Source organism: Populus nigra, chromosome 9, assembly GCF_951802175.1.
Source record: "Populus nigra chromosome 9, ddPopNigr1.1, whole genome shotgun sequence".
Classification (NCBI taxonomy): domain Eukaryota; kingdom Viridiplantae; phylum Streptophyta; class Magnoliopsida; order Malpighiales; family Salicaceae; genus Populus; species Populus nigra.
This window is the reverse complement of record NC_084860.1, coordinates 13,822,034-13,834,455: the sequence shown is the minus strand read 5'-3', so window position 1 is coordinate 13,834,455 and position 12,422 is coordinate 13,822,034. Positions and strand designations below refer to the sequence as shown.

Below are 12,422 nucleotides of genomic sequence, written 5' to 3'. Positions count from 1 at the left end.
CCAATCCCGAGAGTTCTTTTCTTATAAAAATACTGAGACGTGTTTGGGTGTTTGGTAAAGTAATAAAAATTATTTTTTAAAATAGACAACAATGGCAGTGCTGCGCCAAAACAGACAGTAAGCATTAAAAAATTCAAAAGCCCACGAGCTATTTCTTCTACCTTTTCTTTTCTGTCACACGGGCCAGCCTGCATTTAAGGCCGTACTGTCACCGGACCAATATGACCTAGGCCCATTATAGTTTTAGGCATCAACAAGGTTGATTATTTTTCAAATGACCCAGGCCCATTATATTTTTCAGATGACCCAGGCCCAATATTTTTCTGCTGTTGGTTTTAGCTTGTTTTGTTTTTGGTGTCTGTTCGTGGCACAGTTAGGTTATTTAATCAACTTCTTTTTGGATTCAGGTTCGGATATGGAGAGTACCAAACCTGACCCCTGGTACCCTGTATCACACTTGTTTTCCATTTCACTCATGGAACACAATTAGAAGTCTCGTGAGCCTTCATCAACCAGGGACCTGAAAGGGTCTTTAAACACTTGCCCAATTCTCAATAGTGTTGTCTTGCTTGTCTGTATAGATAAAGACAATGGAGGCAGACTTGATGCACCATGATAATCAAGAAGATGGAGCGGAAGAAGAAGACTATGTGCTTCTTGATCTTGATGCTGTTTTTGCCCAAGTTGATATTTCTCCAGATACACCATATGTTCTTTCTGTAAGTTTTAACTAATCCCTTCTACAATTTGCTAAGTTTTTGTTTCTTTTGACACTGAAGATTGTGTCTTTGAGTTCTTTAGCATCAACCCACTTCAATTTCTTTGATGCTAAAGAACATTATGTAGTTTACTGGGTTTTGCATTTGCATGAACATTTCCATGCCGTTACTTATTGAATTTTAATTATGTAGTTTTTGTTTGCTATTTTAAGCCGATAAACTGTATGTTGGACTGTGGTTTACAATTTCTGAAAATTTTGTACGGATTTTAGGTGCTGCAATTCATGCTTTATTACAATTGTTTTTTAACGAGTAAGGAGCCCTTCTTATTTTGAGTTTACTCGAGCATGCCATAGTTATAATTTTGATCATTGAATTCGAATTGTACATGCTTTTGCTATAATAAGCTGAAACAATTGTGTGTTTGTATTTTGATTTGTGACTTGCTAGTGCGGATATTTTTCTTTGTTTTTTAGCTGTTGCATGTCATGTATTATTAAAATTATGTAGTAAACAAGAAGGCCTTTTGATTGTTTGACACCACCCCATATTGAATATTGCTTAATGCTGCTGCTTGAAGGATTCAACAAGGAAAAGCCTTCGCTGTTTTCTGATTTTCTTCAACTTTATTGACTGGCTGCTTTATTTTTAGTTCAAAAGGATGGTGATGGCTTCTAATTTTCTTTTTTGGCTCAGAATTTTGTTGACTCGATATGACTTTTCCTTGGGATCAATTGCTTTTATTTGTTTTGCCTGCTAATAAAGTTAATAATTTGCTTTTGCTTTTATTTCTAGAGTGTCTAAATTCTTCAAGCCATTGATTTTTTTTCTTTTCATGTCAGCATTTTTCTTTTAGTTAATCATTTGTTTGAACTCTAGGGTCTCGACACTGCAGAGCCAATATTGATTATAGATGACAAAGTGAAACTGGTGAGTAGATGGCTTGACATATCATTTATTCGTTTTTGTATTCATCTCGAGTTTGAAGGGCTATATATAACATGGCTTACTTTTTCAATTGACTGACAAATTGATAACAAACATATGTTTGGTTCATTTTTTTTTGCTTTCTCAGATTGGGAAATATGAAGATACAATCGGTACATGCTTTGTTTTCTCAGAAAATGGTGAGCTTATTTCTCAGAAAATGGTGAGCTTATCTCTACTTGTCTTCTTTGGTTTAAGGAACTAGACTAAAAAGAAGTTTTCCTTGCATAAATTAACCATCTAGCTGACTTGAGGGTCAATCAATCATACTTTGGCTACCATGATAAATTGATTGATTCTCAATTTTGGTCCTGTTATTGGCTTTTATGGCAAATATCAAGGGAAATTGAATGATTCTACCGCATAACAGAACTATGAATGTCCGCATAGGAATCTAGATGTAAGTCTCAAAATATGACCTATTATTTAGAAGTTATTGCACAAGACTGGCTAAATTAATTCCCATTTACATCAAATATTATAGTGCGTTTTTTTGTGTAAACTTGAACAAATAAAACCTGGATCTAACAGCTAGGACATGGGATCATCAACTCACCTTTGGATTTTTGTTTGCAATTAATTGTTTATAGCAATGGTTCACCAAGAGAATTGGATGATTCCAGAGGGGGGATTTGATATTTGTTACTGCAATTCTGCTAACAGAAAAGTGTGTTTGCAGAAGCTGCCCCTTTGATTCTAGAAGAGACAGGACCATCAGAAGCAAACCTTTTTGCAGGCAGATGTATAGTGGATCCTAACCAAACTCCGACTAAGGAAGTGAAACCAGTTGCACAGCTCCAGAAGATCCTAAAGTTTAGGTTGTTAATGGATGAGGATGTTCAAGATTTCAATGTGGAATCAAAGATGTGAAATTTGTGAGTAGAGAAATCCCCTCCTTCGGAATTTCAATGCGAATATTCTTTTCCGTAAATGAAGATGGTTGGCCTAGCTAGTTGATGGTAAATGCTGATTATTTAGTTTGGTAGTTTCAGATAGAATACCTTCGGTTGTGCTGTCAGATTCTCTCAAGTCCTAGTAGTTTCATTTGCTCTGCAGCATGTATACTGTTTTCTGAGTCCTAAAAAATCTGTCTTCCTGTCTGCAAGTAGTTTTGTTATTAAAAACATCTGATTTCAAACACACTAATTTTGAATTGTGCTCGCTTTATGGCAGAAATCAAGTTTTTCTCCAAGGATTTTATACTGCTAGATGCTAGAAAGGTTAACATTACATTAGTTATGTCAGGGCAATGATATAATGTCATGTTTTGTTAGAAGCAACGAATTCTATAATATAATGGTCCATTGTATTTCTTTCTATGCTTGGTTGTGCAATTCTGGGGCATAAAAAAAAGAGGCATGAGATTGGTGAGACAATTCTGGGGAATCATCAACTAGAACATGACTCCAGGAGGTACAGCCCGAACCTAGGGCAAAAATATCCCCTCGAAAAAATCTTTTTTCAGACACAAGTATAAAAATATGATCACCACCATGCCGCAGGGATAAGTGTATGACGCTGAGTTCAAACTTGGATCGCGCCTTTGGTCTAGCTCTAGCCGTAGGGAAGCGAGCTCCTTCGACCAAAGCCTCTCAATGCAATAAAGTCTGTGGATACCAAAAGAAGTAGAGCAGCAACAGGATTTGCTGTCAAATTTGTATTGAAGACAGTAAAAGGTTTTTGCTGATAACTGAGCATGCAGTAAATAATAACTGTCAAGTGCTCCAATAAATTATGAATATGAACTTCTTTTTATAAGTTAACATCTGTTGCTCCACTGTTAATTATATTCGAGAAAGTTTGGATATTGGAGTCGTCAATGAATATTAATATATTGGAGGTAAATCTTAAGAAAATAAAAGAAATTATTTCAGTGGTAATAATATTTTTTAATATAATTGAATAAAATCATTTATAAAACAAAGAATGTTATCAAGTTTAGTCTGGATCAAACTAGTTATTGCCATGTCCTAAGTTCTAACACAGTTGAATGTTATGATGCAATCACAATTTGAATAATTATACAAATTTACCAGTAAAAAATCAAAACATGTTCTATGTAATTCAACCAGAACCAATTAGAATCATGATCCAAATCAAGCTTGTGTAGAATTAGTTTTATAAACCAAACAATACAGCCCCGAGTTGGGAAATCAAGCCTTTCAAATCATCAACTTCGCAAAAGACAAAAAGAAAAAACTTGGAAGTGGCATGAAGATTCTGAACAGAAAAATACAGAGGCGAGTAAGGTAATTTGGAGCTGAAAGAGATGATGGAAAGATGAACAAGCTAGTGCTCTGGTATTTTGTCCATCAAATATTTCAGAACCGCTTTAGTTCCCCTATCCAAAATTGTTCTCCGGATGCTGCAGCAATAAAAGTACACGTAGAAAGTAAGTAACGACAGTGGTTCAAATTCTCACAAAAACGATGAACAAAAGAGAGGGTCTGCTCTTGGTCAGTCAACCATGTTTGATTGTTTCATAACGAAAGAGTTCTCGGTATTGTCATTTAACCATTCATAAGACTTTATGAAAGCAGGAAGTCTCTTTCTTGACAATCATTGAGTCCATTTTTCTGTAAGGTAAGAAGTTATATATAGCCCAAGGTAAAATTCTTCTCGTGCATCTTTGCAAAGAGACTTTCCTTTAGTCCACACTCAAATAGACTTCGACCATTGAAGTACAAGAGTATGAAATGAAATTACTATGTGAAACTGTCTAGAAATCTAATCAATTGAAATTAAGCCTTAACCAGAACTATAGCTGGTCGGTTTGCATGAATCCATTTTTACTTTCTGTCATGTAGGGCAGCATCCTCTGAAGTTAATAACTTTTTCATACCACAGAGAAATATTTATGAAATTGCAGAGTCAACAATGGTAAAAAGCATCTCACCTTCTCAATGGATTTCCATCAAGTCTTAAGGCTTGGAGGCTCGGCTCAAGCAAACCCTGATGAAAGAAATCATGTAAACCAACTGAAGGAAACATCTTATCTAATTGGAATGCAGTTAAATCAAGCTTGACAAACTAATTAGGTGACCCACTTTATAGACGCTACAACAAATTTTAGTGGTTTGCTGTGCAAGTTCCAATTTCAATAAGAAGAAACAAAAACAAAGAATAAAAGTTGTGTAATAAGAAAGGCTAAGCTAAGAACCATCCATGTGATTATAATGAAAGCTACGAATAAATTTAAGCAGCACATATAGAGAGTTCCTACAGTTGTCATAATTTATTTGCTCCAAGCATGCAAAAATTCAGTACATGAAATTTTGGAGCCAGTTATATCAACACAAAGGGGAAAGGACTAGGTATTCTCACCAGCTCTGGAGGAAGTGCTGAAATATTATTGTCAGACAGGTCAAGCTCAGTTAGAGAGGTGAGATTTTTGAACCCCTGCATGTCATATTAGCAAACCGTCAAGGACTCAACACCAAGAAAATGCACCAAAAGGGAAAGAAGCTGCTTGTTTTTTTTTTTAAGAGAAACAAGATGTATTAAATAATTCAATTCTATTCAAATTTAAATGTAAATAGTTAAATTAAAAAGACATTGAAGAAAAATCTATAAAAGAAATGATAAAAGTTTAATTTCTCTACTCAATTAGTAATATCCCCAGAGCCCACTTCTTTCCAAATGGAAAATGAAAGACTACCATCAAAGTAGCAGGGCCAACATATTTCAATAACCGATAAAATAAAAAAATAAAAAATACCATTAGATGGCTGGCCCAAGAAAAATGGTGTTCTTGTTCTATATGGATCCTTTTCAAGCTTTGTCTATCAACATTAAAGCTATGAAAACCATGCTGACATTAAGAAGTTTCAAGTAAAAAAGAAATCATCAGGTGCTTTGGTAGGTGCAATTTTTTTTTTCTTAGAAAGCAAATAAACTACCTCTGGAATTGAGTGAAGTGAGTTTTGGCTCAAATTCAAGATTTGCAGTTGCTGTAAGCTCATTATATCTGATGGGATTTCACGTAATTGAACTTGTCTGTCAAAGTAATACAGAAGTTAAGACATATCAAAAAGATATTAGAGAAATATTTAAACAGAAATGCACAGAACATGAATCACATAAATACACACACATTCACATGTGTGTGTGGATGCAATCAATGCATGTATTTTTGAATGCATGCATGCATACAAGCTTGTTATAATTTCCAGCCAACTGCTGGGCTGACCTGAGGTAAAGCTCTTTCAAATGAGGCAAGCTGGAAAATGCTGGATGACCGAGCAGTGAAGCTGGATTGCCACTGAGATCCAGAATCTGAAGCATAGGGACTGCTTGAAATCCATCTGATGGAATCTACAGGTGTGAAAATAACCGGATGACAAAGACAAACAACTAAAATAGACAAAATGGAGTTGGAAATCCATCTAATGGAATATTTTGATAGGGCATATGACAATGACTTTGGTAGTCAGAAGCACATATTGAAATACAAACAAATGGAGAACTATCAGCATAGAGTTGAGCACCATCCCCATCACAACCACAAAGTTGCCTATATGCAAATCTTGACCAGCAACATCAAAAGGATAACGAAAAGAACCTTGTGTGTAAGAGAGAGTGGGAGAGAGAGAGATAGATGTATTAGGTTAACAAAATCATTACAGAATATGGAACAACTCAATAACTCCTACAGCTCAGCTGGTTCATTTCATGTCTCTGTGAGTGCATCTATGAGAGAGAGGGATGAAGGGAGGTGTTAAGTTAACAAAACCATTACAAAATATGGAACAACTAAATAACTCCTACAACAGCTGAGCTGGTCCATTTCATGTCTCTATTGTATTGTGTTATATTTGGATACAGGACAGAATCATAAACTAGAACACTTTTACCTGTGTAAGTGCATTGTTGTCCAGCTTCAAACATATAAGATTGGGAAGTGATTTCAAAATTGCACATGGCCAGTCACTAATCTTGTTTCTGGTTAAAATCAAACACTGCACATTTAAATAAATTTTAATTTGTATTAGTTGTTTCTGGATAAAATCAAACACTGCACATTTAAATAAATTTTAATTTGTATTAGTAGGTGTGTTTGGCTTGGAGTGTGGTGGCTTTTTTCCAAAGGTACAACCCTTTTAAAGCACAAACCATACCTCCAAAAGCTAAAAATACATGCTTTTTGTGTGGGCCCCGCCAAAAAAAGCCAAAGCCACCTCCAAACCAAACACTCCAGCGCTGATCAATGTTTGACACTCAAGACCAGGCAGCGTGCAGTCAAAGCCAATATAAATGACTTACACAAGAATCTAAGTAAGAGGTTGACAAATTAATTCTAAAAATAGTGAATGAAAAAGGTAAGTTCCAATGTTGATCCATCCAGCAGAACATCCCTGCACCAATATTTTTTGGTTTGCAAACTGTTCACAAGATCAGTCACTGATTAATGCCTCAAGGTTCAAGGCTTCAAGCCACCTCAACATATTGGAATCAGAGAAAACAATCTCCTGTCCACAATGCATTTGGTATGGTTATACCTCATTAAAAACTTTTTGAAGAATACCAAAAGGAGAAAACAAATTTCAAATTTAATGAAAGAGAGAAGGCCAGCTTCGATGCAGAAGTTGGCTCAATATAAGGTAAGAGAAAAGTTGCAAAGAGAACATTTTACCTGAATGTGTCCAAACTCTTTGAGCAAAAACAAAAATAAGAGCCAAAAAAACTTGCCTGAAGGGAAACACACAAGGAGAGTTCAACTGGCAGCTCTTGAATAGAATTCCTGGATAGATCAACCTTTACAATTTCATTTGATTCCCATACTTCTGATGGGACAGCACTCAAACCCAGCTCTTGTAGAGAGAGTTCCTAAAAGCACAAATATCAATTGAGACAAAAAAAAAAAAAAAGATAAAAAAAAGGCAGTATTAGTTTAGCAAATTGCAAGTACAGGTCCCAGTTGTAAGTTCAAATGGATGCTAAAATTATACACCTAAGTTTAATCAACTACCAGAATCCCCTCTTTGCAGAGAAAGCTGGTAGACAAAAGTGATGAGCTGACAGTATTGTATATGTGCTAATGAAAGGTAATTTCAGTTAAAAAAGACAAGCAAACAGATATCCTCAATATTTCAAATAATCTGCAAGATAAGGTTACATGGAAATGATATGATGGTACCTTTGAACTGACAGACAATCTAGCTGTCATGGAAATTAAATCCTTCTTCGCTGGAGTAGTTGCTTTAGAATCTACATGAGAAGCAAGGCATTGTTATTCAAAACGATATATAATTAGAAATCATGGAAATTTGGTATTGAATAAAGAATATGAATTCCAACATCAGCAGAACAAATTAAGCAAGAAAAAGAAGGAATTATCAAGTATGGTGCATGGAAGCACAAACCTTCTCCTTCAGAGAGTCTACTTCGAAGATAATTCAATAAAGTGGTTGTGGGTCCAGAAACCAATGAGCTGGTAAATAAGATAAAAAAAATTATCTGATGAGGTCCTATTGATAGAAAAATTGTAACATCCACCAAAAACCAATGCCATGCCTCGCACCTTCGAAGAGTTCGCAATGGATTGCCATTTAACAGGAGTTTCCTTAGAGTTGTCATCTTCCCTAGGCAACAAAATACAGGACAACCCTTTATTCATCTGTTATTTCAATATTAAATGATCCACAATTTTCAAATTCCTCTGGCTGCCTAAACAGGATAAATCAAAATAAAGAAAATTGAGAAAGAAATATGGGATTAAAGGTTATTGAATTGAACTGCAGGGAAGAATTGAGCTATAGGCATTGCACGCAAAGCAAATTAGACAAGAATTAAATCTTTTTACATACTGTGAGCGCTAACCTTACCAAGTTCAGGGGGCAATCCAGTCAAAGAATTATTTGAAAGATCCAGCATTGAAAGCTGTAATTTACATGCCTCCACAGGAATCTCCTTCAACTGATGAATAAAAAGTAATCAGATTGCAAGTCACACTTTAATGATCCATTACACTGAGTCGGTTAGATGACCATAGAAGAACATCATTCTGCATAATTTTTTATTACTTGATTTAATTAACACTGGAAATAGTTGCAGTATTAAATGCACGAAGGACTAATTTCAAGTCTGATGGAATAGAAAGGAATATGCAACCATATGAACTATTCCAGTTGGCTAATGAAGCTGACTTTTTAAAGCAAAATTGTTAATTGGCACAAGTCAATAAAGTATTAAATGAAAGTTTCATGATCCTGATACGACACAATAATTTAAACAGTTTTCCTGTCAAGTGAAGTTGAAGAAAAGTGATGCCTTGTCCCAATAACTAAAAGTAGAGAGTTTTCCTTTAAATAAAAGGTATTCATATCAAAGTTAAATTTAATCAACTAGCTACCTGGTTTGAATGGAGATCCAGTGTCCCTAATTGAGAAAGTGCCCCTATTTCTACAGGTAAGGTTGACAGCGCGTTGTTCCTGAAAATTGGAGGTTCCAGATGCCAGATGAGTATTAAAGATGGAACATTTGTACTCCCAATACTTGAAAAAAAAATTCAAATGTTATTTTAATCAATGGGTGAGATAACAACCCCATATAGAATTCTGCAAGGGAACAACAACCCATTATTGAGGGAGGGATTGTTGAGATTCCTGCAAAACCAAATGCAGAGAACTTATTAAAATGGGCAGAAGAAATATGTTCAAATGAAAAAAAAAAAAAGGGACATTGTGCAAAGTAAGTTCTTAGATAATCCACTCACTGTTCTGATGAAGGTCAAGGCGGATGAGTCGTGAAAGGCTTCCAAAGTTATCTGGTATATCACTCAGCATGTTTTTTGCTACACAGATTGCATGAAGAAAAAAAGAACATTCAAATTTTCTACAGATGTGAAAACAGGGATTAGGCCATGAGAAACAAAACAGGTACTGCAGATAATTACATGCATTAAATTCGGTAAGCACGGTCCACGATGCCATCAAATTCCCAGATAACACCTCCAACCTATTTCCCTGGCAAGGACCAAAGATATAATAAACAAATCAGACCTTTTCTATCCTATATTGATACATAACTGGAGCCCCGAATATATCTAACAAAAGGCTGAACAACCATTATTGACTTCTGTAAATAATAAATCCTGGTAATACCTCCACATCTACTTTTGTCAGTTTTGAACACCTTGCTAGATCTTCAGGCAAGCTGGTGATACAGTTGTTTGATGCCTGGAGAAAAAGTATCACACAGCAAACGTCTCATGTGAATCATGGATGGCACTGACAAGTGTATTTATGTATTCTGATGTCATGCCAAGACAAATGTTGTTGCAAAAGTGAAGGTTCATTAACAATAGGTATCATGCAAGCCTCTCAAGCTCAAACTCCACAACAATGAAGATTGCAAGAATTCTCATGCTAAAAAAGGAAAACAAATCAGCGCATCTATTCATGAATAAATCATGATTCAGCATTACCTTCAAGTCAGATAGAGCCAAACATCCTCCTAGTGAGCTCGGAAGCTCCCTCAGCTGATTGCTTGAACAATCAAACCTAGGCCAAAAAACATCAAACAATCAAACACGCTCACAAACACCGATACACCAATGCAACCAGAAATATGGATAAAACCAAGCCTAATTGTTCATTAATTGGAGAAGGCGCCTACTTGACAAGAGAAGTTGCTGATCCGAATTCGTCAGGTAATTTCTGAATCAAGTTAGAAGAAACATCTAATAACTTAAGCATAGGGAGCCTGTCAAAAAATAAATTCAAAACAAATCACATACACGTAAATTTTTTAAAAAAAATCAAAATACGAAATCCTACAAATCAGGAAGAAAAAAAATTGATTACTCACTCTCCTATTGCAGCTGGAAGCTCAGAGAGCTTGTTATGGCTAACATTCAACACAGTTAGTTGAGATAAATTCTTAAGGTCTTCCTTTATTGACTCAATATTATTATGAGCCAAAATCAGCTTTTGTAGCTCCACATTCTGTGTAAACAAATCAATGAAATCCGCTAGTCGAGTTAATTAAATTCAAGAATCTATAAACTCAATTATGTTATCAAAATTAAATGAAAACATTGTGATTTAATTATAGAAACATTTACCTCCCACCATTTTTCACCTTCACCAACGGCGTCCAAAATTTTGTAGACCTCATCAGGTACTTCCCTGAGAGAGCGGTTGGAGAGGTTAAGAGAACCGGAGCTTCTTGCAGCTTTCAGAACGCGATCCATGCTTTCTTTGACATGTACTTTCTAGATCTGTAATTTGTTTTAGATTTTTCGAAACAGAAAGACAGTCAGGAAGAGGCTTCTATCTATCCACTCTCAGGTGTTCACTTAAATATGCCCCGTTTCGCGTTGTGGTTCATTGTTGTTTTTTTTTAATTCTTATTTTTTTATTTTTAAATTAATTTATATTTTATATTAGGGATGATCATTTTCGATTCGGTTCGGTTTTTGTAAAAAAAAGTAACTAAACCGAATTAAAAAAAAACTGAAACCTAACCGAAATCGGGTCAAACCGACCGGTTTTGGTTCAGTTTGGTTTTTTATGGAAAAAACCTATTTAAACCGGTTTGACTCGGTTTTTTGGTTTGGGTTTGGTTTGATTTGTTTTTTTAGTTTTTTGCTTATAAAACTGAAACCGAACCAAATCAGCTGGTTTTTTAAAAATTTTAATCGGTTTTATTACGGTTTGATTTTTTCAATTATTTTTTTCATGTCTTCTCAGTTTAATCAGTTATTTGATTTTTTACTCACCCTTAGTCACTATCATGAAACCAAAGTTTTTTTTGCCCTGTGTGTTACCAAGAGATGGAGGGGTTATTGAGACGAATCAAATGATGCACTAGAATCCACTATTAGGCCATTGTAGGATACATCATACGCCACTTAAATGATGCGAACATCCCCACTTACTGCACTTCAGAAAATTTTGTTTTTAAATAATATTTTATATTTATTTAAAACTAAATTGCCTCTCTCTCACCTTCAAAGCTAAGGTGAAAAAACAAAAAAACTCTTTCACACTAGTTTAATAATTTTTTTTTATTTTAAGAGTTAAATATTTCGATTGAAAAATATTCTTGATTGATTAATTTTTTTAATGATAAACAACTATTTAAGAATTTAAAAAACATTTTTCAAACAAAGAGGAAATTAGTTTTTTTGGGTAATAATATCCATGTCGACTGTAGTGTTACAATTAATAAAATCACAATATGATATTTTTAGAAGAAATATGAAGGGTCACGTCGGTGAGTTGTCAAGATAGTTGGCGGGTTATTAATATCTAGAACAACGATTAATTAACAAAATCAATGAGTTAAGTGCTAATAAATACAATTAATATGATCAAATAAAAATCAAATTTATAGCATATAAGCTTTCTTAGCAATGAATATTTATGTTGAGCTTAGTGTTGCAATTAATAGAATTACAATACTGTTTGATTTTTTATTGAGAGAAAAAAGAAAATATGAGAGGCTATACGAAGTATAAACAATCTATTATAATGCTGGATAATGTAACAAATTACAAATTTGCGTTGTTAATTCCTCCTTTCGTCTTCATTAATCAAAGCATTAACCACACTATATGCTTATATTTTTTTTAATATAATTATCAATAGTTGAATATAATTTTGAGTATTGCATAATTACTTGTATAAAAACATATAATTTGGATAATAAAATAACATGGCGCAATAATGTATTAACAAAATAATGAGGTGTAAACTTATCAACGAGAACACG

General features: G+C 34.5%; 2 protein-coding genes across 6 annotated transcripts; one reads left to right on the top strand and one right to left on the bottom strand.

The window, feature by feature from the left end:
* Window positions 1–377: 377 nt before the first annotated feature.
* Window positions 378–3,469, top strand: LOC133703453 (uncharacterized). Of its 4 annotated transcripts, none has more exons than XM_062127978.1 (5): window positions 378–719; window positions 1,599–1,649; window positions 1,795–1,846; window positions 2,386–2,581; window positions 3,209–3,469. In XM_062127978.1, the coding sequence occupies exons 1-4, from the start codon at window positions 591–593 to the stop codon at window positions 2,574–2,576; spliced, it is 423 nt and encodes a 140-aa protein (XP_061983962.1). In that variant the 5' UTR covers window positions 378–590; the 3' UTR covers window positions 2,577–2,581; window positions 3,209–3,469. The 4 variants fall into 4 exon arrangements, with proteins under 4 accessions (XP_061983962.1, XP_061983961.1, XP_061983960.1 ...); XM_062127977.1 differs by having other exon boundaries at window positions 2,880–3,469; XM_062127976.1 differs by lacking the exon at window positions 3,209–3,469 and having other exon boundaries at window positions 2,386–2,873.
* Window positions 3,470–3,742: 273 nt separating this feature from the next.
* LOC133703452 (plant intracellular Ras-group-related LRR protein 6) lies at window positions 3,743–10,996 on the bottom strand. 2 transcript variants are annotated; one of them, XM_062127975.1, is made up of 20 exons: window positions 10,771–10,996; window positions 10,515–10,651; window positions 10,323–10,409; window positions 10,132–10,207; window positions 9,809–9,883; window positions 9,601–9,670; window positions 9,421–9,498; window positions 9,250–9,310; window positions 9,058–9,136; window positions 8,526–8,621; window positions 8,227–8,282; window positions 8,069–8,136; window positions 7,843–7,913; window positions 7,395–7,532; window positions 6,560–6,664; window positions 5,896–6,020; window positions 5,606–5,702; window positions 5,031–5,105; window positions 4,603–4,658; window positions 3,743–4,071 (listed from the first exon to the last, which is right to left on the bottom strand). In XM_062127975.1, the coding sequence occupies exons 1-20, from the start codon at window positions 10,897–10,899 to the stop codon at window positions 3,996–3,998; spliced, it is 1,755 nt and encodes a 584-aa protein (XP_061983959.1). In that variant the 5' UTR covers window positions 10,900–10,996; the 3' UTR covers window positions 3,743–3,995. The 2 variants fall into 2 exon arrangements, with proteins under 2 accessions (XP_061983959.1, XP_061983958.1); XM_062127974.1 differs by having other exon boundaries at window positions 8,227–8,287; window positions 8,531–8,621.
* Window positions 10,997–12,422: the final 1,426 nt, after the last annotated feature.

Bases quoted from the DNA above. Each gene is read 5' to 3' on its own strand.
- LOC133703453 (XM_062127978.1), top strand. From the start codon at position 591: ATGGAGGCAGACTTGATGCACCATGATAATCAAGAAGATGGAGCGGAA. The intron at 720-1,598 runs GTAAGTTTTAAC...TTTGAACTCTAG, and splicing joins ATACACCATATGTTCTTTCT to GGTCTCGACACTGCAGAGCC. The intron at 1,847-2,385 runs GTGAGCTTATTT...GTGTGTTTGCAG, and splicing joins CTTTGTTTTCTCAGAAAATG to AAGCTGCCCCTTTGATTCTA.
- LOC133703452 (XM_062127975.1), bottom strand. From the start codon at position 10,899: ATGGATCGCGTTCTGAAAGCTGCAAGAAGCTCCGGTTCTCTTAACCTC. The intron at 9,671-9,808 runs GTATTACCAGGA...GGTCCTTGCCAG, and splicing joins TGACAAAAGTAGATGTGGAG to GGAAATAGGTTGGAGGTGTT. The intron at 9,137-9,249 runs GTTGTTATCTCA...TCCAATTTTCAG, and splicing joins CTTGCAGAATTCTATATGGG to GAACAACGCGCTGTCAACCT.